Below are 27,148 nucleotides of genomic sequence, written 5' to 3'. Positions count from 1 at the left end.
CTACTCCTGGCACATTTCTGAACAAGGATGCTAGATGTCGCCTGCCATTCAACTATTTCCAACTGACGGCAGACGGTGACAGACTGACAGCTTGTGAAATGGGTGCCAAGCCCTCCTTTCACAGCACCAATTTCTAATCTATTGCCCTAGATGGCATAACAAGAATGTTCCGAGAGGGGAGAATAGAGTAACGCTGCTTTGAAGGTAAGAAGTTGCATATCAGAAGAGAGGAAAATCAGTGACACCCTAAAAACATTAATAACTGGTTAGCCATAGGGCAGCTCTACGGTAAGGTATTTTATGGCACCACCACAAATGTTATCAACGCCATCCCCGTAAGGAGCTGTTGCTACAGGTCAACCCATGCAAAAAAAATCACCTAAATGTGTTACAGAATAACAGAGATAGAAGGGACTGTGGAGGTCTTCTAGTCCAGCCCGCTGCTCAGGGAGGAAACCCTATACCAGACATGTCAAACACAAGGCCCAGATGAGGCCCGCGAAGTGGTTTCATGTGGCCCGCGAAGCCATCCTGGAAACAGTGAGGGAACGGCCCCCTCTGCCTTGGCCCTGGTCCAGGCCGGCTGGGAGCCAATGTACAATTTTGTGGTGGCCATCTATGCTGAAACGCATTCAGTCTTAGCTCCATTAACCCCCCCCCCCCCGCATAGCCTGAGAGGAACAGTGAGGCTCCTCCAGTGGACCATGCCTTGGCACTTGCCCCGGTCCCACCCTCAGATCTGTCCCACTCCTGCCCAGGCCTCCACAGGCACCCTTGACGTGAACGGTGTAGAGCTGGCCACGCCCACCCAGTAGGCCGCACCCACCCGGCCCCCTGAGGGCAACCGCAATGGTGATGCGGCCCTCAATGAAATTGAGTTTGACACTCCTGCCCTGTACCATTTCAGACAAATGGTTGTCCAATCTCCTCATAAAAACCTCCAGTGTTGGAGCACCCACAACTTCTGGAGGCAAGTCATTCATTTATTAATTGTTCTAACTGTCAGGAAATTTCTCCTTAGTTCCAGATTGGTTCTCTCCTTGATTAGTTTCCATCCCATTAGCTTCTTGTCCTATCTTCGGATGCTTTGGAGAATAGGTTGATTCCCCCCCCCCTTCATTGTGGCAACCCCTTAGATATTGGAACCCTGCTATCATGTCACCCCTAGTCCTTCATTTTATTAAACTAGACATACCCAATTCCTGCAACCGTTCTTTGTATTTTTATCCTCCGGTCTCCTAATCATCTTTGTTGCTCTTCTCTGAACTCTGTACCCGTTCTAGATTTAGCAACTGAACAACAACAAGCTTACAGTAAATACTTAAAATAAATATTAGCCAATTGGGTAGATGCATTTTAAATTCAGGGGGACACTCCTTGCTTAAATGTTGTGGTTGTTTGGAAACTGAGCAGCTCATAATGATGTGAAAATATTTAATGATCACTCTTCCGACCAGACCTGGATCATTAAAAACAAAAACGGGCTGAGTCTAGGGACAGGACCAGCTCCTGCGATGTTGAATGAGGCAGCCTCAAAACTCATGGAGAAACTTTCGGAACTCTAAATTCAAATTTCACGGGTCCCACTTGTTTATTAGAAAACCATTTTGGTACAGTGATCGAGGCATCAGGCTAGGAACTGGGAAACTGTGAGTTCTAGTTCCGCTTTAGACATAAATCCAGCTTGGTGACCTTGGGCCAGTCCTTCTCTCTCGGCCCTAGAAAAGAAGTAACGGCAAACCGCGTCTGAAAAATCTTGCCAAGTAAGCTGCAGAGAATTAGCCAGGAGCCAAAAATGGACTCAAAAAAACCAAACCAAAACGAAACAAAAATCCACTCACTCTGATGCATGTATCCTAATCAGACACAGGTAGTCCTCGTTTAATGATTGCCCTGTTTAGCGAATGTTTGAAGTTAAGGTGGCACTGAACAAGTAACTTTCTGATTGGTCCATCATAAAGACTGTTGGTCTTGTGATTGCCATTTGCACAGTTCACAATTGGCTTCCAACCAGCAGAGTCAACAGAGAAAGCGTCAATTAAACGGCCACTAGTGGTCACAGTAATGTCTCGCTTAACCACTCATGGTGACTCGACCAAATGGGAAGTGACAGTACAAGTTCACTATGGTCACATTATGATGTTTTGCTTAGCAACCCAATTGCTTAGTGACAGAGTTGCTGGTCCCAACTGTAGTTGTTAAGCAAGGACTACCTATAATCAGTGAGAGTAGTTGCTCCCAATTTAAATGCAACTTTGTTCACTGCGACTTGTGAATTTTCCACAGGAGGAACTTGATTGGGACATGCTGTATGAATGCACTCATTTTTATTGTTATATTTATTGTTTTAATTTTGTACGCCACCCTGAGTCCCTAGGGATTGGGCGGCATATAAATTTTATTAATAAATAAATGTTTTAATTACAGTAAGCCCATGCTGATGGTCACCCACCTTTTTTTAGGTTTTTAAAATGCCAAGGCCATTCAGATGTTACAATAATTCTGGATAAAAATATCTACATCAGCAGGGAGTTTTAAGCAGCCACTGTAACGTCCTTTTTTTTTTCCCCCTCTAAAAATGCCTCTGATGGTGGAAGGAAAAAAAACCAGTTCTCTTCCTTCTGCTTCTCCATCAATTTCTTCTATGTAATTTCCGTCTCAGATTTTTCTTATTGTTTAAAAAGTGTTATTAGTGCCCCAGAGAGCCTAATAAAGTGATGGCGAACCTTTTAGAGACCGAGTGCCCCAAAACAAGCCCCGCCCCCACCCTGCCCGCTCTGCCCCCACCTCGCCCTGATCCCGCCCCTGGCCCCGCCTCCCAGTAGAGCCACCCACCGCCTCCACAGCCTGCCACAGATCGCCCAGGCGGCCCAGCAGCGCCATGGCAGCCACACCCTCTGCCTGCACCCCACAGAATCAACTGCGCATGACAGGGCACGAGGGCGGAGTCTTGTCCCCACTGCCCGGCTGCCATGTTCTTGGCTGCACTGCTCCGCATGGGCCATGCTCGGGGGCGACTTTCCTCTGGGGGGGGCTGCTGGTGAGGTGGGGGCCGTGGGGGGAGGCAGGGCTGGGGCACTGGCCTAAATAAACAAGCAGAGAAATGCACAAATATAAATGTGGAGACCCCTCCATTTTTCATACATATATTCAAATCCTCAGTCCCTACCATGCGCGTGGGCACTTACTAGCTTTGAGCAATGGCACTGTGACAAATATAGCAAAATCAAAATGCAAGCTAACGTGAATAGGAGGGAGGGAGAGAAAAAAATCTTCCACTGACCATCTGTGAAAACAAGGCATGTAGCCATCAAACGCAGAGGTCGTAAATATGCACAAATGCTAAAAACCAAATGGCATAAAGGAAAGAAAAATAAAACCAAAAGCAACACAAAAGCGAGTAAGATTTAAGCTCAAAACAAATCAAAATGTTTAGAGCTGATGAAAAAACAACCTTGATCTTGGTACTGTATCAACTTGACATCTATTTTCATTTTGTCTACCCACGTCCTTTTTTTTCTTCTTCTCCTACTTCTTTTTCTTTTCTTTTTTTTTAGGGAAAAGGCTACAACACAATGAAAGATGAGGGAAGATCAAAACCATACAGCAGCTCTTCAAATAAACGACTCCGTTCATGTTAACAAAGCCATGAAAACTGCTGATTGGACCTGCTGAAGAGCTGACATTCAGTGTGATGGATGGGTGATGATATAATACTCAACCTTCCTGTTGACATGTTGTTGTTACAAGCTGTCTGCCACCATTGATAGCATGAACGTAAAGCAGATCATACACTTTGCCACCATCCTCTCTACCCAACTGCAGATCCCACTGCCAGTTCCGACATGACGTGCCAACACAATATCTCAGGGTACGAAGACATTCCTGTGGATGGATCACCAAAGTTTCTCTCCCCCCCAAAAAAGTTTAAAAGGCAAAGATGAATGTTTTATTGTTAGGATTTTGAAGAAAGCTTAAGGAACAGGAATAAGAATAGCAGGAATTCCTTTTAGCCAGGGGAGAAAAATCGCAGCATGGTGCTAAAGAGAGAACTCCTGAGAATGAAATCTTTAAGAGGATTTAAGAGAGAAAGAAAGAGAGAAAGGCAAAGCATCAGCCGGCAAGACAAGAAACAATGGATGGAAACTAATCAAGGAGAGCATCAACCTAGAAATAAGGAGAAATTTCCTGACAGTCAGAACAATTAACCAGTGGAACGACTTGCCTCCAGAAGTTGCAGGTGCTCCAATACTGGAAGTTTTTAAGAAGAGATTGGACAACCATTTGTCTGAAATGGTATAGGGCAGTGGTTCTCAACCTTTCTAATGCCGCGACCCCATAATACAGTTCCCCATGTTGTGGTGACCCCCAACCACTTATACATCACCGGGTGCCAGGGGCGTGGCCAAAGAAAAGGAGGGAAAAAATGGCGGACAGCCTTGTTTGGCGACCCCCGTGAAATGGTCGTTCGACCCCAAATGGGATCCCGACCCACAGGTTGAGAACCACTGGTATAGGGCTTCCTGCCTGAGCAGGGGGTTGGACTAGATGACTTCCAAGGTCCCTTCCAACTCGGTTATTCTGTTATTATCCTGATCATAAAAATCAAACAGAACACAACTACTGATGGAGTGATCAACAGAACAGTCTAAATTAGAGGGAGTCACCGGTGGCCTTTACAAATTTGTCATCAAGAAAGTGAGCAGAGAAACGGGGTGGACTTTTTCTCAGCTGTTCTCCAGGGGAAGGAGAAAATCTCCCACAATTCTCTCAAGGGCAGGATTCCTAGCTAGCAAAGATAGTAGCATTCTTGCTGATAAAGGCCCATGGGATGAATTCTCTGTGATGTCTTCCCTTGGGATTTAATAGAAGTTTGGAAAGACCAGGAAGCTTCAGATGATTTAGAGAGATAATTGAATAATAAAAGACAGGGACATTCACGTAGACCCCTTGGGCTAAAGTAGTGGTTTTCAACCTTTTTAATGCCGTGACCCCCAACCGGTCGTAAGTCGAGGACTACTCAACTGGTGCAGCACTGTTTGCAGAATGGGACTTTTGGCGGGCTCAGCAGGGCAGAGACAGCTGGACAATTCCTATCGGCTTTTGAAAGCCAATAGAATTAGACTCTATTCAAGAGAGTCTATTCTATTGGCTTTCAAAAGCCAATAGAATAAAAGGGAGTAGCACAGCTAAGGAAAAGGGGGGAAAAAATGGCGGACTGCGTTGTTTGGCGACTCCCCGTGAAATGGTCGTTCGACCCCAAATGGGGTCCCGACCCACAGGTTGAGAACCACTGGGCTAAAGGATTACTAAATCAGAAAGCAGATTCTGGTTGATTTTTCTTAAAAGATATAACTTCCTAGCAGTAACAATTGTTCCCTTGTAGAACTAATTACCTGGCGAAACTATGAAGCCTCTTTCATTGAATGGGAAATCTCGTTGTTGAAAGCCATTTCCCAGAGATGCAGTAACTCGCTGTAGGATTCAGCGATCTCAGTGACTCCTTCCGACTTTACAATGCTATAATTCTAAGTAAGTATGACAAAAACTTCACTCTTTGTCCAGTGTGAAGTTTTTGCCACGCTTACTTGTGGCAAAGTGTGTGTATACACATTTTCTTGCCCTCTGCCTGAAATTGTGTGAGGCAAATGGTCCTCCATGCAATTCAGTAAAACATTGCAAGAAAGAGAGAGAGAGAGAGAGAGAGAGAGAGAGAGAGAGAGAGAGAGAGAGAGAGAAAGAAAGAAAAAGAAAAAGAAAAAGAAAGAAAGAAAGAAAGAAAGAAAGAAAGAAAGAAAGAAAGAAAGAAAGAAAGAAAGAAAGAAAGAAAGAAAGATTCTTCTCCTTGGCACAAATCTAATGCTTGAATGCAAATGCTCTTTGCCGAAGAAAATGTAAGTTCCATGCAAGAAAAATATTGTACAACCAGCATCCATTCGCGCAATTTAACACTTTTTGCCAGGCATATTGTATTCCACCTTTGGCAATCTTAGGAAGGGATTTGAGTTTTAAAATATCCTAGACCAATAGGCTTTGGAGATCAGACATTCTTGTAAAACCAGGGCTCTTAACTTGTTTCCCAAGGCTGAATTCCCTGTGCTCTGGGAAATTACACACTTAGCGCTGCTCATCCCCATCCATCAGGCAGCTGGAGAGGCATCAAAACATGATAGATGCGAAATTATCGCAGGACTGCCACCCGGCATTTGCAACTATCTCAAGAATTGAAATGCTTTTTTTACATTATTAAACATCTACATTAAGTCAGCATCGCTCACTGTCATTTTAAACTCAGCACACTATTTAAAGGGAAAGGAAAAGAGGAGGAATGCCAGGGTAGAAGGAAGCAAAAAGGCAATTTGGATTTTATTCCCCTGAAACTCCCAGGGAGAGGACCTGATTTTCCTTGCAATATTGGAATATTTATTATTAGGGAAATTAATCATACTTTTCTGGCACGTCACTCTGGTGTTGCCAAGCCTGTTAGCAGAACCATGTCTTCAGGGGCTTTTGAAAGATTGGGGGGGGGGGCAATCTTATTTCCACAGAGATGATGTTCCACAGGGAGGGAACCACCACGGAGAAGGCCCTCTTCTTGATACCACTAGATCAGGGGTAGGCAACCTTGGCTCTTTTATGATTTGTGGACTTCAACTCCCAGAATTCCTGAGCCAGCCATGCTGAGGGGAAAGGGAGAGGTTTCCATGCTGAACCATGCTGGCTCAAGAATTCTGGGAGTTGAAGTCCACGAGCCATAAAAGAGCCAAGGTTGCCTACCCCTGCAGTAGATGGACCTCCTTAAGAGAGCAGAACTGTAACATTCCCTGTCTCCCCATTCTGGTGTGTCAGGTAGATGTAACTGGGAAAACATGTTCCTTCAAATAACCTTGGCCTAAACCATGTAGGCCTTGCCTTTGAAGGCAACAACCAGCACCTGGAATTGCCCGTGGAATCAAAATGGCAGCCAATGCAGCTCTCACAAGAGAGTGTTAGCAATAATGTGATCTTTGTTCTCAATTTTCCACTATCAGATACAGGCACAATTCCTTTACAAACTAGATTCTTTGTTATTCTCAAGAAAACAGCAATGCACATTTTAAAAAAAAGAGAACAAATTAGAAATAGGCAAATAAGGGAGGGTCTTCACTTCTGTGGATCTGTTCTATGAGGGGAAGAAATACTCTTTTTACTCACTGTGAAAAGCAGAATGCAAGACTGTTAATAACATTCAAGATTACTTCCTGCAAAGTTGTCACAACTTAATTCCACTTCACCAGTTGCTGTTAATGGAGAGGTAGAAATATACTGGGGGATTTTTTTTTTTTCATGACCTAACTAAAGCCTACAATCCCAAGTATTACAGAGGAGTAAAAACTTAAATAATCAATTCTTTTTGAGACAAAAAAAATATTAATAAAACATCTCTACTTTGCTAAACTTGACATTCATAATGTGGTTTCTTTGGTTTTGACTTGGAAGTCTGAGAATGCTTTAGAAATCATGGTTTATGACAACACAACATACAAACCTAGTCAACTGAGTTTATACAATAAACCATGGTTAAAGCATTGCTGTTTTATCTTAGCCTATGAATATATAAGCACACAGGCAAATAGTTCAATCATCTCTTTTGAGGCAGTATTTGGAATTTACAGAAACACTTATATTTTGAATATCTGGAATATTTTTATCTGTTCCTTTTCTCAAAAGGAAAGATACAAGTAGTCCTCAACTTACGACCACACTTGAGCCCAACATTTCTGTTGCTAAGCGAGACATTTGTTAAGTGAGTTTTGCCCCATTTTACAACCTTTCTTACCAAAGTGAATTGATGCAGTTATTAAGTTAGGAACACGGTTGTTAAGTGAATCTGCCTTCCCCATTGACTTTGCTTGTCAGAAGGTCACAAAAAGAGATCACATGCAACCTGGGACACTGTAGCTGTCATAAATATGAGCCAGTTGTCAAGTGGCTGAATTTTGATCATGTGACCACAGGGATGCTGCAATGGTTGTAAGTGTGAAAAACGGTCATAAGTCACTTTTGTCAGTGCCGTTGTAACTTTGAACGGTCACTAAATGAACTGTTGTAAGTTAAGGATTACCTGTACTAATTCAAAAATGCAGCATGATTCCGTGCAAACATCATAAAGGATAAACAGAATTCGGAATTTAGCAGTGCAAAAGTCCTAACTGGGCCTTTATTTGTCAATTCTAGCTACTAGTCCTTATTGGTGACCTGAAGAAGGGCTGAAAAGGAAATCAAAATAAAAGAAGTCTCTACATTTTCTCATTAAATAATGAAATAATAGATAAATAATCTATGTGATGTCTTATCTGACTTTTAGGCTTATTAGGAAGCACAGCCTTGGGGAATTCTCCCAATAACTAAAGCTATACACACTAAAGTAAGAATAAGGATACACAGATTTCAGAATACAGTTTCCTAATGTGAATTTAAAAAAAAATATTTTTAAACATGCAAACTGCTTGATCTGCACAGCATTTTTCATCAGTCACTATGGAAAAGTAGATATTTTCAGCTTTAGAAAGGGTAAAGCAAAATATTTGTAACGTGCCCAAGCTGTATTACCTCTGGGTGTTAATGTGCACTATTGGAGGCAGAGTGGTTTTTTTAAAAAAGTTATTTTTGTTTAGATACAGCAAGTATCAAGTTATAATTAATTGGAGGTGACAACTATAAATACAATTGTGTCCCCAGGTTACCAAGAAACCAGAAAAACACAAGTCATTCACATGTTTCTTGCTTGGGCTGAATCTCTTCCAAGAAAAGTAGAGAGATTTTTTTTTAATGTCTTATTATGCCTTATCAATTAAAATACATTTAAGTCCAAGCTGTATTAATTATGCATGTGCATAAAATGACAAGACTTTCCTTTCTCCGGCAAATGATCACAAGGAACTAGCTCAAGTAAAGCTAAGCATAATTCTTCATTTCAGTTTTTGCAAAGGATCCGTGTTTTTGGGCTGATCACACAATTCTCACCAGATGACCTCACTGTTTTTTTTTCTCTACATAAGGTAGAAATGGAACCACTATAGTTGTTTCCAATGGAGCCAGGCGTAAGGTACTGGTTTGAGGTTGCTGGAAGCTCTCTGGTGCTGAGCTGATCCTTGTGGGCCTTGTTTACCAAACTGGGTAGGCCAGGGGTAGGCAACCTTGGCTCTTTTATGACTCATGGACTTCAACTCCCAGAATTCCTGAGCCAGCCTTGCTGAGGGGAAAGGGAGAGGTTTCCAAGCTGAGCCATGCTGGCTCAGGAATTCTGGGAGTTGAAGTCCACGAGTCATAAAAGAGCCAAGGTTGCCTATCCCTGGACTAGCCAAACCCAAGTCCCGCAGCCGTTCTTCGTATGTTTTAGCCTCCAGGCCTTTGATTATAGAGATTATAGATTTAGATATCATTCAGGGGCCTTCAACCTGTCCCTTGCCTAACAGAATTAGATGTGTCTTCAGAAGAGTGTTGATACTATCCAGTTGCTGCTTTGGAAACTTCTCTGGGGCTTTAGGAGACTTTCTCTCATCTTCATCACTTTTGCTATTCTTCTTCTTGTGGTTAAGTAATAATATAATAATAATAATAAAGTTGGAAGGGACCTTGGAGGTCATCTAGTCCAACCCCCTGCTCAGGCAGGAAACCCTATACCATTTCAGACAAATGGCTGTCCAGTCTCTTCTTAAAAACTTCCAGTGTTGGAGCATTCACCGCTTCTGGAGGCAGGTTGTTCCACTGGTTAATTGTTCTAGCAGTCAGGACATTTCTCCTTAGTTCTAGGTTGTTTCTCTCAATTAGTTTCCATCCGTTGCTTCTTGTCCTGCTTTGGAGAATAGCTTGACTGAGATATTGGAACACTGCTATCATGTCACCCCTCGTCCTTCTCTTCATTAGACTAGACATACCCAATTCCAGCAACCGTTCCTTATATACTTTAGCCTCCAGTCCCCTGGTCATCTTTGTTGCTCTTCTCTGTACTCTTTCTAGAGCAGTGGTTCTCAACCTGTGGGTCGGGACCCCATTTGGGGTCGAACGACCACTTCATGGGGGTCGCCAAACAATGCAGTCCGCCATTTTTTCCCCTTTTCCTTAGCTGTGCTACTCCCTTTTATTCTATTGGCTTTTGAAAGCCAATAGAATAGACTCTCTTGAATAGAATCTAATTCTATTGGCTTTCAAAAGCCAATAGGAATTGTCCAGGCTGTCTCTGCCCTGCTGAGCCCGCCAAAAGTCCCATTCTGCAAACGGTGCTGCACCAGTTGAGTAGTCCTCGACTTATGACCAGTTGAGTAATCCTCGATTTACGACCGGTTGGGGGTCACGGCATTAAAAAGGTTGAGAACCACTATTCTAGAGTCTCAACATCTCTTTTACATGGTGGTGACCAAAACTGGATGCAGTATTCCAACTGTTGCTAAGTTGTATCTGACTGTTCATAATCCCATGGACCGTAGCATGCAAGGCCCCCCTGTCCTCCACTGTTTCCTGGAGTTTGCCCAAACTCATGTACATTGCATTGATGATAACCTCTGCCCTTCTCCTTTTGCCTTCCATTTTTCCCAGCATCAGGGTCTTTTCCAAGGACTTTCTCTTCTCATTTGGTGGCCAAAGTATTTGAGCTTCAACTTCAGTCTCCATCCTTCCAAAGAACAGCCAGGGTTGGATTCTTTTAGGGTTGACTGATTTGACCCCCTTGCAGTCAAAGCGACTCTCAACACTCTTCTCCAACACCAGAATTTGAAAGCATCAGTTCTTTGGCGCTCAAGCTTCCTTACGATCCACTTCACAGCCATATATTACTACTGGGAAATTGACTGTTTAGTACTATTCTTTTTGCGGTAGCCTGAACCACTAGATCAGGTGTCTTCAAACTTGGCCCTCTTATGACTTGTGGATTTCAACTCCCAGAATTCCTCAGCCAGCATGCCTGGCTGAGGAATTCTGGGAGTTGAAGTCCATAAGTCACAAAAGGGCCAAGTTTGAAGACCTCTGCACTAGATCTTCTGAGCTTCTACAATCTGGAGATGCCTCTTTCTTTGCAGACACTAAGAGTCACCTTTTGGGGACCATGTTCTCCTGTCATTACACTCTTTTTTTTCTTTCTTCTACCCTAATTCAGGGAGCCAAGTGGGCCATTGTTTTCTGAGAGGCACCGAGGCTGAAGACAGCGGCCTGTTGCTTGCCTTCTCCTCCGAACTCTGCATTGTAAGTCCCACCAAGCTGGTGACTGGGAATGTACTAAGGCCAGGGATGACCATTTTAAAGGGAAAATGGTATGAAAATGGTCTTTTGGAGCTCTTTATTGCATCAAATAGATCAGAGGTCCCCAACCTTTTGGGTACCAGGGACTGGTACCATGGAGATTTTTCTGCAGACCGGAGGGGTGTGTGGGTTTGAATACTGCCTGCATCCCGAGGATGGAGTTTTTCTTGTTTGTGTGGCCCACTTGCTGGCATCCTGTGGACCGGTGCCGGTCCACGAACTCGGGGTTGGGGACCCCTGAAATAGATGACAAAGACTCCACTTCTCCACTGTCCAACAAAATGTGCAGGTCTCCTGAGATGCTTTGCAGATCTTAACCCCAAACTGCTTGGATGTTCCTGGCCCAGTGTTCAGGTAGTCCTCTCCTTAAAAATTATTCATTTAGTGACTGTTCCAAGTTACAACAGCACTGAAAAAAATCACCGGTTCCTACAGCGGTTCTTACACTTATGACTGTTACAGCATCCCATGCTCACGTGATCAAAATTCTGGCATTTGGCCATTGGCATGTATTTGTGAGAGTCGCATTGTCCCGGGGTCATGTGATCGCTGTTGGTGACCTTCTGACAAGCAAAGTCAAAGGGGGAAGCCAGGTTCGCTTAACAACCACATGATTCACTTAACAACCATGGTCACAAACTGGGGTGTGACACACTTACAACGGCCTTGCTTGGCAACAGAAATGTCAGACTCAATTGTGGTCATCACTCAAGGACTACCTGTAGTAGATCACAAAGCGAGAATTATTATTCTCTCTGTTGCTTTTGTGAACACACTGAGCGCTTCTGTGCCGGAGACAAATTCCTTGCGTGTCTAATTACACTTGGCCAAATAAAGTATTCAGGGCTCCCAAAAGTGCTTTTCAAAAGGCAATTGGACTTTCTTGGGGGTTTTTTCCCTTGAAAACATTTTGCTTCTCCCCTTCCAAGATGATGATGATGACGACGATGGTGATGATGATGAAGAAGAAGCTTCTTCAATTCTGGATGAGAAGCAAAACATTTTCAAGAAAAAAACAACAATCAAGAAAGTCCTGTTGCCGTTTGAAAAGCACCCTTGGGATAACTATGATCTGGATAATTGAAAACCTCCATATCACCTGATTCTCTCAGTACCGCCTTATGTTTAAGTATATTTTCCAATGTAGTATGGCCGTATTACTTTTATCCTTCTCATCTGTTCCACTATGTTGTCTTATGGGTGTCATTATTCTGATTATTATTACTTTGATATATATTTATTATTACTTTGTTTTGCATGTATCCTGAGAGTTTATGCACTAGAAACAAATTCCTTGTGTATCTAATCACAACTGGCCAATAAAGCTATTCTATTCTATTCTATTCTATTCTATTCTATTCTATTCTATTCTATTCTATTCTATTCTATTCTATTCTCCTAGAACTAAGGAGAAACTTCCTGACAGTGAGAACAATTAATCAGTGGAACAGCTTGCCTCCAGAAGCAGTAAATGCTCCAACACTGGAAGTTTTTAAGAAGAGACTGGACAGCCATTTGTCCAAAATGGTGTAGGGTTTCCTGCCCGAGCAGGGGGTTGGACTAGATGACCTCCAAGGTCCCTTCCAACTTTACTACTATTATTATTATTATTCTATTCTATTCTATTCTATTTCATTTCCTTTCCTTTCCTTTCCTTTCCTATCCTATCCTATCCTATCCTATGCTATCCATCTCCCCCAGTATTTTTGTTGGGGGGGTGGAAGCTGCCTCTTGGTTTTTCTCCTCTCTGCCAGAAAAGAGAGATTGCTGGCCGTCTCCCCGTGGAGGGGAAGGAATGGAAGGAAGGCGCAGAGGCACAGGGGCCTTGCCAATCAAAGAACGAGAGGCTAAAGTGAACACAGATGAGGGCCGCAGCTCCTGTTACTTAATCAAAAAGGCTGAAAACCGAATCACCGGGGCCAACACAAAGTCATGTGTTAGAACAACAGCTGATCTGTATTAAAGAAGATTAACTCGCCGTGCCACAGCGGAGGGCCCTGGATTATTTTATGTACTTCCCTTGCTATACAAGCCGTCAGCACAATTATTGCCCTGCGAAGTGAATGACTGATCTGTAACCACAGCTAAACAGCAGGCTGCTTAGCGGCCTGGCCTGCCTCAGGAAGATGGATTTTCATAGCATCAAAGCCCTTTTAATGGGCTCCCCTGTTCCCAGGCACAAGGTCCCGTTTTTTTTTTGCTGGCACGGGAACTCAGGATGAAGACTCCCTGTCCAAAAAGATTTGGCCAGTTGTCACTTGACAATTCCAACTAGCATGAGGGAGGAGTGTGTGTGTGGGGGGGGAAGGGAGACGGGACAAAGCAAAGGACAGATAGGTAGACTGGTCTCTGCTTTGGAGGATTAGAAAGAAAATAAAGGGAAGGGAGAGAGAGGGGGAGGGAGAAAGAGAGAGAGAGGGAGAGAGAGAGAGAGAAGTACAGACGTTTTTTGAATACAACCAACTGCTCCATCCACAACCGAATGCAATGCGCTTAACAAATAACAGCAATTTAGCTATGCTTGCGAGGAATAGCTTGAGTCACTTTGCATTAGCATCTAGCTGAGTGTTAAAGTCATTTCTACATGGGGAGCAGAAAAAAGGAATTTCAGCTCCGAGCAGCCTTTCAAGAATGCTTAAATATTTGAATATAAATTCCTTTGTGCTTGCCGTGATTTTGTCTTATATCTGACCCTCCACGTTCTCACCACACAATATTGCTTTGCTGCCTCCGTGTTGCTTTTCCGGGGCTTCTCAATGTTTACTCATCGTTCTCTTTCTGTGCCTATTCATCCCTCCCCCATCTCACTCCCCTTCCACATAACCTCTAAAATTGATCTTATGTAGCAGTAAGATATATATTATGACAAGCGTTTTTAATCTCCAGGGATCCTTTCAGGAAAATCTCCTGAAACTGTAGCAGTTTTTCCTTATTCTACAGCGATGGGTTCCTCTCAAAATTCATGTAGGTTACTATATGGAAACCTCACAGATATAGGGGCTATGAGGGACAAAAAGGGGGGGCCACATGGAATGAAAGAGATGCTACCTCACCTGAGGTAGTTCTCGACTTACAACTATTGTTCAAAGTTACAATGGCGCTGAAAAAAGTGAGTTAGGACCGTTTTTCACACGTGTGACCATTGCAGCATCTCCAGGTCGTGTGTCAAAATTTGGATGCTTCATATGGATGGTTCATATTTATGACCGTTGCTGTGTCTCCGGGTCACGTGATCCCCTTTTGCAACCTTCTGACAAGTAATGGGGAAAGCCAGATTCACTTAACAACTGTGTTACTAACTAAACAACTGCACTGATTCATTTAACAACTGTGGCAAGACAGGTCATAAAACTGAGCAAAACTCAGTTGACAACCTTCTCGCTTAGCAACAGAAATCCTGGGTCCGACTGTAAGTCGAGGACTGCCTGTGTTGACTTGTGTTTTCCCTTGATTGTTTAGGAAATAATTCAGAACACCTTCAAGTACAAACTTCCTTCTTAGCGAGACGGACAGGGTTGTTTCAGGAAATGCTGTTGACTTTAACCTACAGCTTTGCACAGCTGTGAACTTTCACAAGGCATCATCTAGTGCCAGAGATAGCCAAACCTGACCACTGTAAGACTTGTGGACTTTAGCTCTCAGAATTTCCCAGCCAATTCTGGGAGCTGAAGTCTGCAAGTCTTACAGTGGCCAGATTTGGAGATCTCTGATCTAATGGGACCAAGGAGAAAGGCCTTCTCTGTGGTGGCTCCCTCACTGTGGAACATCATCCCTGAAGAAAAAAATTGGCCCCCATTTTGACACTGTTAGGAAAGGCCTAAAGAAATGTTTTTTTTCCTGAAGGCTTGGGAACTTCAGGGTGATATGGAGCCCATCAAGATCACTTTTATTATCATTTTTTACTGTGGCACACTGGCACACATTAAAAATGAAATTATGTTGCCTGCTCTCAGAACAGTACACATGCATAACATACATATAGACATGTTATATACATATGTATATACCTACACTCTTACATATAAATATATACATGTGGTTGGTTTAATTATTGTCACCAGAAGAGTGGGCATTTATTGAGATTTTGTACTGGGGTTTTATTTCTGTAAGCTGTCCAGAGTCACTGTGAGTTGGGCCACACATAAATTTACTTAATTAATAAATATTTTTTTAAAAAAAAATTGAGAGAGAGAACAAACGGCCAGGCACTCAACATTTTAATAAGGTAAAACACAAGCTATAGTTTCCCACCTGTTTCACTCTTTTTGTTTTTGGTTCATCCCCAAATCATATGGGGTAAAAAGACGGAAAAAGGAAAAAAAAATAGGGCTGCATCCATTCCTATAATAAGAGACAAAAGGACATTTGTTTGGAAGTCAGATTTTTAGTTAAATGTGCCCCATTCTTTATCTTGTTCCAAAATTTCTCTGATCCGCCAAGTGGAGCTTGTTCCTCAGGACACAGGCATTTTTTTTTTTTTTTTACAACTGCATGACTAACATCAACAATCTGCAAGTTTAGTTCCCCTTTTTTTAAACCTGGTAGATTTCTAGATTCTATGATAACTGCTTTTTCCATGCCTCTCTCTTCTAGGCCAGAGGCAGCCAACATCATCTATGTCTATGTTCAGATAGCATGCTTAGCTAGAAGTAGTTAAAAGATGCTGGAACTATATTCATGCCACCTGCTAAGTTTTTTAAGTTCTACATTTCATTGGCTTAGTTTAACATGCTGTGCAAAGGTTTTTTATTTCATCGTTATTTTTTGTTAACTCAAGGTGATGTACATATATTGTACTTGATGCTCTGGTGGGGCGGTGGTTAGAATGCAGTATTGCAGGCAAACTCTGCCCACAGCCTGGAGTTCAATCTTGACAGGGCTTGAGGTTGACTCAGCCGTCCATCCTTCTGAGGTCGGTAAAATGAAGACCCGGATTGTTGGGGGCAGAGACTGCTGTAAAGCGCTATGGGGTGGTATATAAAGCGAAGTGCTATTGCTATTGCTCTGTCCTGTTTTCCCCACAGCAATCACCCTGTGAAAGAAAGGCGATGGCCAAAGTCATCCAGCCATCACATCTGCCTAAGCGAGAACAAGAAGGGTTGAACTTAAGATGTTTGTGGGAATGTAATGACTCTAGGCTGATGATGCACTTAACTCCACCCCCTCAGCTCAACCTGCTCTTCTCCTACAGTCCATGCCTAGTGGTGGGATTCAGCCAGTTCACACCAGTTCAAGAGAACTGGTAGCTAATTTTTTGTTGCCCAGGCCTAGAATGGACTTCCGGAAGCAGCATCCACACAGAGAACCGGTTGTTCACATATTTGAATCCCACCACTGTCCATGCCCCAAACCTTCTTTATGATCGTACTTCCAAGCCATGACTCCCGTCATCTTGCACGTGTGTCGACATATTTCCTGCCTAAATGTCATACCTTGCTGAAGGATATCTTCTTCCTCTTAGCCCAGACTCCCAATTTGTTCAGATTGAACTACAATCTCATTTCCCCCCCCCCATCCCATGACATTGCCTCAATGTGAATTTGTCACCACCAAATTTGATAAGTAGCCCATTCATCCCATTACCCAAGTTTTTAATATAAAGGCGGGATAATTCTGCACCTAACACCGATCTGCAGGACATAACAGATATATCCTCCAACTCACTGTCTACAACCAATAACACTGACTCTCTGAATGGGGTACCCAGCCAGTTGTGGATCCACTTTTTTGCAGTACCATCCAAATGAAATCCTGGTGCCCACCTCAATTTTTGTCAAAGAGAAAATGACCGCTCTAACACAGTGATATATTCCTTTGGCTGCAATGAAACAAGAACCTGTACACTGTCTTTTTGCATTGGACTTGCATAGAACTCTTAAGCTTTATGCCACCTTATTGCTGTAATGTGATAATAAATTCAGGGGACATTCGGCATAGATCTGAGCAGAGTTTATTTCTTTTAGTCATCTAGCTGTATCAGTTTTAAGGATTGTGCATTCCACATCTGTAAAGACTGAGAAAGATGGAGAAATGCAAAAATCATTGCCTAGGCCAGGGATAGACAACCTTGGCTCTTTTATGACTCGTGGACTTCAACTCCCAGAATTCCTGAGCCAGCCTGGAGGGAAGAATTTATTTCTTGTGTTTATTTCTTGGGTTTCTTGTGCAATGGAATGTATAGATAAGTACACAAATCTGTAGGAAAACTTTGATAGACATTGCTAAAAAGATAGGGGAGGGGATGGAAATAATCTTCTAGAGGTCAAAATTTATACCTGGGGAGAAAATCAGAAACAAAAGATTTGCAGTTACTTCTGATCTCCCATAGGTCGCAAAAGATGAGGGCATGATCCCGGGACATTGCAACTGTCATAAATATGAATCAGTTGCCAAACATCTGAATTTTGATCCTGTGACCACAGGGATGGCACAACAGTGTGAACAGGGGCCATAAGTCATATTTTTTCAGTGCTGTTGTAATGTCGAACAGTCACTAAACGAATAGTTGTAATTTGAGGACTACCTGTAACATACGTTTTAACCTTTTTTTTACACCTTTTTTTTGGACCAGATGGAAAAGTCTCCATTTGTTAGAAAACTGAGACTAAACAAAGGATGTTGAATCCACAGCACAGCCCTGAGCTTTCATGAGTTGACCGATTTCCAAGTGAACAGGACAGAGGAGATGTGGAAATTGATAGCAATGCCTGTCTCACTTTTTAAAAAACTTCTCCTGTGTTTGATCTAATCCAGTGGTTCTCAACCTGTGGGTCGGGACCCCATTTGGGGTCGAACAACCATTTCACGGGGGTCGCCAAACAACGCAGTCCGCCATTTTTCCCCCTTTTCCTTAGCTGTGCTACTCCCTTTTATTCTATTGGCTTTTGAAAGCCAATAGAATAGACTCTCTTGAATAGAGTCTAATTCTATTGGCTTTCAAAAGCCAATAGGAATTGTCCAGGCTGTCTCTGCCCTGCTGAGCCCGCCAAAAGTCCCATTCTGCAAACGGTGCTGCACCAGTTGAGTAGTCCTCGACTTACGACCGGTTGAGTAGTCCTCGACTTACGACCGGTTGGGGGTCACGGCATTAAAAAGGTTGAGAACCATTGATCTAATCTGATATGCTGTTTGATCATTTTGATAGAGAATCAAAAGGGGACTGGCCAGCCTCTTGACTGACTGATGCATGTTATTAAAAAGCATAATCTTTATCGCCTATTCATTTGATATGCAAAAAAAAAAAAAACCCCACAACCCAAAACAAAATCAAAGACGGGAGCCAGTTATACTGAAAAACACCCACAGTTGTGCCTCTCACAAACTGTACCCTTAAAACACAACTCTGCCATTTTATGGTTAGACTATTTTCACAATCATTTTACTTGGTTCCTGGGTGACAGACCTCCATTTTCAGTGTTATGAAAGTGGCAGCAATAAACCTATTCACATACTCAGCAAGGGACAGAAAAAGTCATCGCTCTGAAACTTCACAAAGGAGCCTCGGGGGAAAATAACACAGAGACACACAGAGAGAAATACAGAGATTCAGATACGCTACTACTGGGCAGAAGAGAGTAGAATGATACTTTGATTGGGATTTGCTCGGATTTCAGTCCTTGCTTCCTATTGTAGACACAATCTTCAGCGGGCAAACTTCCACTGAAGATTATGGCTAAAGTTCAATGCAGGTAGTCCTCGAACTTACGGCCACAACTGAGCCTGAAATTTCTGTCATTAAGTGACACATTTGTTAAGTGAATTTTGCCCCATTTTACGACCTTGTTGTTAAGTGAATCACTGCAGATGTTAAGTTAGTAACATGGTTTGCTTCCCCACTGACTTTGCTTGCCAGAAGGTTGCAAGCATGTGACCCTGGGCTCCTGCAACCATCATAAATACAAGCCAATTGCCAAGTGTCAGAATTTTGATCACACGGCCATGGGGATGCTGCGATGGTCATAAGTGTGAACCATGATCATAAGTCACTTTTTTCTGTGCCGTTGTAACTTCAAACGTTCACTAAATGAATTGTCGTAAGATGAGGACTACCTGTAATGAAGGACCGTATCTTCCCCAGCTTAGATAATGTATTATTTTATTTAGTTAAATTGATAATTTTAAACCAACTTTCATTTAAACCAGGGGTAGGCAACCTCGGCTCTTTTATGACTCATGGACTTCAACTCCCAGAATTCCTGAGTCAGCCATGCTGAGGGGAATGGGAGAGTTTCCAAGCTGAGCCATGCTGGCTCAGGAATTCTGGGAGTTGAAGTCCACGAGTCATAAAGCGGCCTAGGCCTAGGCCAGAGATAGGTAACTTTGGCTCTTTTATGACTTGTGGACTTCAACTCCCAGAATTCCTGAGCCAGCCATGCTGAGGGGAAAGGGAGAGGTTTCCAAGCTGAGCCAGGCTGGCTCAGGAATTCTGGGAGTTGAAGTCCACGAGTCTTAAATTAGTCAAGATTGAGGAGCCCTGATATAGGGCAGGGGTGGGGAACCTTGGCTCTTTTATGACTCGTGGACTTCAACTCCCAGAATTCCTGAGCCAGACTGGCTCAGCTTGGAAACCTCTCCCTTTCCCCTCAGCATGGCTGGCTCAGGAATTCTGGGAGTTGAAGTCCACGAGTCATAAAGCAGCCTAGGGCAGGGGTAGGCAACCTTGGCCCTTTTGTGACTCGTGGACTTCAACTCCCAGAATTCCTGAGCCAGCCATGCTGAGGGGAAAGGGAGAGGTTGCCATGCTGAGCCATGCTGACTCGGGAATTTTGGGAGTTGAAGTCCATAAGTCATAAAAGAGCCGAGGTTGCCTACCCCTGATTTAAACCCATGGGCTTGGCATCAGTTGGCCAACATGAAAAACCAAATGCCCAATTTCTATAGAAATTGGGGCAGATCTAAATCTTCAATGAGATTTTTCTTGTTAATGCAGGAGAATGCCCGAAAAGACCCAGGTAGGATAAACGCCAGGTAGTAAACCATACCCCAATCGAGAAAATACTTACTCACTAAAGAACAGCCTAAACAAGGAACCAGGAAGACTGCTACCAATACGGACAGGGCAAGCCACTTGCATATAAACAGAGAGTAAATCCTACTCCATTCTTGCATTGATGACATTACCTTGTTGGGTAATGAAATGTCTGCAAGAAAACATTCAAGCTCAGAGAGCATAAAGGACCCCACAGTTCAATCCTGAGCTATAAATATTCTCCACTATAGGATTAAAATGTTCAGAGCATTTATTAAAGTCGTCTTCCACGTTTGATTTATCTCACTCACATGCCTTTCCCTTTGGGGTGTCACTATCACACACGGGGTAGGTTAGGCCAGAAATTATGACTAGCCCTAGATTGCTTGATGAGGCTGGCAAGTAAACTGGGGATTGGAAATTAGGTGAGCTAGGAAGAAGCCTGTCATTGCAACTTAGGCACCACATGGATTCTGAAATTGAAGAGAAGAGAGAGTAATTATATGGCCTGCTTCTGATTACAATTAGCATGCCTGCTCCAGTCACTGGGTTCCCCAGCATAGAAACTGTGATTTGTGTTTTAGTGTATCTCTCTATGAATGATAAGGCTGGCCATTAGAAGTGCAAATCAGAACCTGGGAAGATCTCTGCTGGATCAATCAAGCATCCGTTAAGCTCAGAAGTTCCTTCCCAAAGTTACTAGAGAGGCAGGTCTGCAAGCAACACCTGAACTTTGTGCCACTGTGGCTCCAGACAAATAAAATCCAATGCTATGCTGCAGTACAGTAGTCCTCGACTTACCACCACAATCAAGCCCAAAATTTCTGCTGCTAAGCGAGATGGTTGCCAAGTGAATTTTGCCCCCTGTTACACCCTTTCCTTGCCACAGTGGTTAAGTCAATCACAGCAATTCTTAAGTTAGTAACATAGTTCTAAAGTGAATCTGGCTTCCCCATTGGGCTTGGCTTGTCAGAAGATCATGCAAGGGGATCACATGATCCCGGGACGCTGCAACCATCGTAAATACGACTCCATTGCCAAGTATCTGAATTCTGTTCACCTGACCACGGGGATGTTGCAAGGGTTGTTTGTAAGTTTGAAAAATAGCCGTAAGTCACTTTTTTTCAGTGCCGTTGTAACTTTGAAGGTCACTAAATGAATTGTTGTAAGTGAGGACGACCTACAGCTGAAGGTTTCATCTTCCTCTTAAGACTACTGGCCACCGATAGACTTAACATAGTCACTGAGAGCTAATGGCTATCATCACATCTTATGGCAGCAATTTCCATAAACAAACTTGTTGGACCAAATCTGTGACAGTTTTTTTTTTTGAGTCACCTGGCTTGAGAGGCGGCGACAATGCATAAGCAACTGCTTCACAAGGCTTCATCAACAAGAATCAGCATCAGGAAAAATGTATCTAAGAAAGAACGTTGAATAATGTTTCCAGCTGCAGTTCATCTCCCCAAGATGGGTACACCTTCCACCCAGCCAATAAAGCATTTTTTTTCCCATTTGAACCCAAATACTTCAAGGATCCTCCAACTATAATTATTTATTTATTCAATTTCTACACCTGCCCGTCTGAATTAATGACGCTGGGTGGCTTACAATTCAAAACATACACACTGCAATAGGCATCAAGAGCATGGATTAAAGAATTAAATTGACTTCCTATTAGTCCTGCTGCACCCAAGAGAACCTTAATAAGGTTTTATTCCTCATTATCTGAGGTGGATTTGTTTTTTTTTTTTAAAAAAAAAGGCAGGGATGCAGAAGATAAAAACATCCTAAATATAATTTGCTAAGCATAGTGTCAGCAAACTCAGGTGGCCCCTTTTGCTTTTTTCTCAGATGACTTCGGAGCCACAAAGCTGATTCATACATTTCGGCCCTGTGAGTTAGGAAATGGAGCTGGGATGCCCCTTTTATTTGTTTTCCAAAAAAAGATTTACAGTGCATGTAACTGTGAACAGAACTCTTTATGTTTTCAGCACCTTAAAGCAGGTGTGTCCTTTCCTGGGACTTTTTGGAGATTCAGTCAAAGGATTGTGCTGCCCTACTTGGACCACTTGATAAAGATGGGCTAGTCATTTTCATCCAGAGTGTATGGGTCATGAGCTTGGTTTAGATTAGGGGTGTCCAACTTTGGCAACATTAAGACCTGTGGACTTCAACTCCCAGAATTCCTCAGCCAACTTACTGGCCACCGATAGACTTGACATAGTCACCAAGAACTATCATCATGTCTTACGACAGCAATATTCCTAAACAAACTTGTTTGACCAAATCTGTGACAGTTCCCCAGCATGTTGGCTGGGGAATTCTGGGAGTTGAAGTCCACAGGTCTTACAGTTGCCAAAGTTGGACACCCCTGGTTTAGTTATTATTAAAGAGACAAACTCAACCGTGTTTCCTTCCCTGCTGTAAGTGGGTTGAAAATCATTCCCAAAGAAGTTACAACAAGCTTTGTGACTGTAAGCTTCGGGTTTCTGGCTCAGATTGGGATGGAGGATCAACTGCTATTAATCAGGATAGATCTGAATCACAAAAGGTACTTATTTTCCTTTTTAGATATCCCCCACCACCCTGGCAGCTGCTATTAAACTGTATAAACTAGGCATGTTATCTGTTGCATAAACCAAATTTCTGCTTTGACCCAAAGCCTCTGTGTTCAAATAACAACCCCTGCTTATCAGTGTATAGACAGTATTCCAGATTATTGCCAATAACGCTGACTCTTGTGGTTCCCGTCACCAGCTACTCAATAGTTCTTGCCAGGGAATGTGGTGGCACTAAAGCAACTTGCATATTGTTTATAATCCTGATTGTTTAATTGAAGGTGAGTCAATAAGACCAGGTCTTTTCTAACTTTCCTAGACGTCCAATTAATCTTGGACGGGCAAACTAAATATTAGGGTCTAAGAGCTCTTAAGCTGCAATTTGTAAAGTTGTAATCTTGCCTCATTATTACCACAATTGCTGCTGCTACTGCAGCTACCACTGCAATTATTCCTAATATTATTGATGATATCAGCACCATCAAAGCACTGTTTCTACGGGCGTTTCTCTAATTAACACAGTCGTTAATTCTCCGTGTTATTCTTTCTATGAACTGATCAGTGGGAGATTTTGGAGAAAGGGACAGGAAAAAAAATGAATGGTGTTTTCTCTTTGATTTCTTCCTTGAATATCCAGCGTAGATCAGATAGGAAAACTATTCTATCTCAAGGCACCCCCTTCCCCACCCTGGTTCCTAGCTACTTCATGATTGCTTTCATACAACATACTATATCCAGATTAATTTAACTAAACCTGGGACTCGCAGGAGAAATGATATTAATTAAACATGATGGACTGGGTATGTCTATAGTCTAATGAAGAGAAAGTCTAGGGGTGACATGATAGCAGTCTTCCATTATTTGAGGAGCTATCATAAAGAAGAGGGGGTCAAACTATTCGCCACAGAATCTGAAGGCAGAATAAGAAGACATGGATGGAAACTAATTAAGGAGCGATCCAACTTAGAACTAAGTTGAAATTTGCTAACAATGAGAATCATTAATCAGTAGAAGTTGTCACAGGAAGTTGTGAGTGCTCCAAATTGTGGAAGGGCTTGCTGGTATGTGAAACATGTACCAATAATGACTTATTTTTGGCCAATGACAAAGCCAAGAAACTGGCTTCATTCTAGCAGTTTAAAGTTTGATCTAGACATGGAAAAAGAAGAAGAACTTGCATAAAAAACAGCATGGACCCAGAAACGCAGAGAGAAAGACATCGGTTGTTATCCTTAGTTCTGTCTCCAGGTCACTAAGACCAAGATTGTGTTATATTACCATAATATTTAGCTTAGAGCTACTGAAAAGTCTTTGAATTATTTTTTTGCCACACTTTAAAAGTCGAAGCTGAATTTGGACTGAAGAGCACAACATCATAGCCGGAGCTCAAGAAGGGCCTTGGATACTCACCTTATCTGTCCTGCAGTTGTTTAAACCCAAACTGTTTGCAACTGCAACCTTTCCATCCAGCACCTGTTGTTCTCGCCGGAGCTGTTCTTTCATTTGCCGAGCCTCCTGAATCGCCTTGGTAACAGCATCGTGATCATTTAAGTAACCTGATGATGTGATGGAGGAGAGGATATCTGGGAAGAAGGCAGAAGGGGGCATAAACAGAAATACGATTATGGTCAAAACTTTCCAATGTTTTCTCTTAGCACAGGGGTCTTCAAACCTGGCCCTTTTATGACTTGTGGACTTCAACTCCCAGAATTCCTCAGCCAGGTGTGCCTGGCTGAGGGATTCTGGGAGTTGAAGTCCCCAAGTCCTAAAAGGGCCAAGTTTGAAGACCCTTGCTCTAGCAGCAATGGGTGCCTGGAAAATTACGAGAGGTCAATTTCCTTGCTTAATTTATTTTAACACAAAAAGACTGAAAACCAAAGAGGGAAGCAAATGATACAACGAAGATGGTACAATGAAGATGGAATTATCGCTCCGGTGTTTTTCAACCTTGACAACTTTGAGATGTTGTGGACTTCAACTCCCAGAATTCTGGCCATGCTGGCGGGGGAATTCTGGGAATTGAAGTCCACAACATCTCAAAGTTGTCAAGGTGGAGAAACGCTGATCTACTCCCATACTTGGGAGGAAGCTCCATTGAACTCGCCAGCAGAAAATTGGGTGGCTGGTACTCTCTGGAAACTCTTTCAAGTTTGAGAAATGGATGAAGAGAGAAACAATGGACAAAGAGATCTAGAAAATGGCTCATTTCTTCTCTCTCTCTCCCTTGCCCTCAAATAGGCAGGTAATCTTCGACTTACGACTCCAATCGTGTCCCAGATTTCTGCTGCTAAGCAAGACACTTGTTAACGAGAATTTTGCCCCATTTTCTGACTTTTCTGGCAAGTGAATCAGTGCAGTTGTTAAGCTAGTAACATGGTTATTAAGTAAATCTGGCTTCCCCACTGATTTTGCTTATTAGAAGGTCTCAAAAGGTCACCTGACCCTGGGAGATTGCGACCGTCATAAATATGAATCAGTTTGCCAAGCATCTGAAGGTTAAACGCATGACCACCGGAATGCTGCAGTGGTCGTAAGGGTGAAAAATGGACCTAATCTCACTTTTTTTCCGAGCCATTGTAACTTGAACGGTCACTAAAGGAACTGCTGCAACGCGAGAGCTACCTGTACTTTTATGCATTACAACAACAACAACAACAACAACAACCAATTATTCCTGAAGGTTATGGGTGTCCAAAATGTTCTGTCACACAATGTTTTGATCCCGAAATGGACTCTTCTGCAGTTTTGGAAGAGGTCCACGTTAGGCTTGTTTTGAGGACAGATCACTTCCAGAATGTTTGAGTTAGCTTGAATTAGAATACTCTGTGGCAGAACATTTTCACAGCTGCCCTGAAATCCATATGACATATTGAATTTCTCTAATTTTGGCAATAAGCCATTAAAAGAGCCGTGGTGGTGCAGTGGTTGGAATGCAGTGTTGCAGGCTAATTCTGCTGACTGCCAGGAGTTCGATCCTGACCGGCTTAGGGTTGACTCCATCCATCCATCCTTCCTTCCGAAGTCGGTAAAATGAGGATCCAGATTGTTGGGAGCAAATAGGTTGACCTTTGTAAACCACTTAGAGCAGTGGTTCTCAACCTTTTTAATGCTGCAACCCCCAACCGGTCGTAAGTCGAGGACTAAACCGGTCGTAAGTCGAGGACTACCCAACCGATCGCAAGTCGAGGACTTTCCCTGCCCGGGAGCACCGCGCATGCGTGGTGCCACCCCCTGCGCCGGCCGAGGCGTAGCTGGCAAGCGGCAGAGACGGAGCAAGCCGACCACTGGCTGGGTCACCAGCTGGCCCAGCCCAAGGGAGGTAAGGCACTCACTGGAAAAGGGGAAAAAATGGCGGACAGCCTTGCTTGGCGACCCCTGTGAAATGGTCGATCAATCCCAAATGGGGTCGCGACCCATAGGTTGAGAACCACTGACTTAGAGAGGGCTCTAAAGCACTGTGAAGCGGTCTATAAGTCCAAGTGCTATTGCTATTATCCCTATTCTACATGCAACTAGATAAGCTGCTCAGTGGCTTAACTATGGAAGGGTACCAGTGAATTAAAGATTAACATGTTTTTATTTCAGAGTAGACTTTCATGAACAAAAGTCTCACTTCAGCAGGTGTGCTTAATGTTAATTCAGTTGGTATTTTGTATCAGTGTAGAGCAAAGGAATGCAAAAGAAAATGACGATTGTTAAAAGCAGTGAAGGCAAATAAAGACGAAATGCCAAAAATAAAAAATAAATCCCCTAATCCCAAAATCATGATTTTATGGGAGAAAATATCTGAACTGGGATTTAAATGAAGAAGTGCATGTAGGAATGGGTGTGAAATAGACTCCCTTCTCATTCTGATGCAGGTTTAGACTTTCAGATACGTATCCCAGTCACAAGACATTTACATGCCAAAATCTACAATTTGCTGGCTCCCAAAAAGTGCATTTAAAAAAACTGTAAAAGGAAACCATTTTATATGTGTGTAATAGGTAAAATGCAAGCAAAAATGCAGCTACTATGAGAAATATGCACAAAAGCAATTAATGCTTTTGTGCAGATTTGTTTGTTTGTTTTAAAAATCGGAAAACATAAGAATATATAGAAGAAAAGTGAGAATCAGAGTAAAGCTAGACTTATCTTTAGCTGTGTTTGTGTGTATATGGCTGGATTCTGAAAGAGGGCTCAGCTGGAGTATAATTTGTTTATGATTTAGGAAATTGTGCAAATTCACTTGTGATTGATTGAACAACCAACACTGAAACCATCATTTAGCAAGCATTCCTTGTCTAATTTCCCCTAACGCCATAGGACTTTGTTTGTGCACACTGACAGTTCCAAAAACCCG

General features: G+C 42.8%; 1 protein-coding gene across 1 annotated transcript in view; it reads right to left on the bottom strand.

The window, feature by feature from the left end:
- SOX5 (SRY-box transcription factor 5) overlaps window positions 1-27,148 on the bottom strand; it is a gene marked incomplete at its 5' end in the record, with an annotated part of 275,380 nt that overhangs the window by 33,277 nt on the left and 214,955 nt on the right. The window contains one exon of the mRNA XM_039347420.1: window positions 24,217-24,389. Coding sequence (XP_039203354.1) covers window positions 24,217-24,389 — 173 coding nt within the window. The remainder of the gene's footprint in view (window positions 1-24,216; window positions 24,390-27,148) is intronic.

This window comes from Crotalus tigris, unplaced genomic scaffold, assembly GCF_016545835.1.
Source record: "Crotalus tigris isolate CLP2741 ecotype Arizona unplaced genomic scaffold, ASM1654583v1 scf7180000018068.1947079, whole genome shotgun sequence".
Lineage (NCBI taxonomy): Eukaryota > Metazoa > Chordata > Lepidosauria > Squamata > Viperidae > Crotalus > Crotalus tigris.
This window is presented reverse-complemented; position numbering and strand designations above follow the sequence as displayed.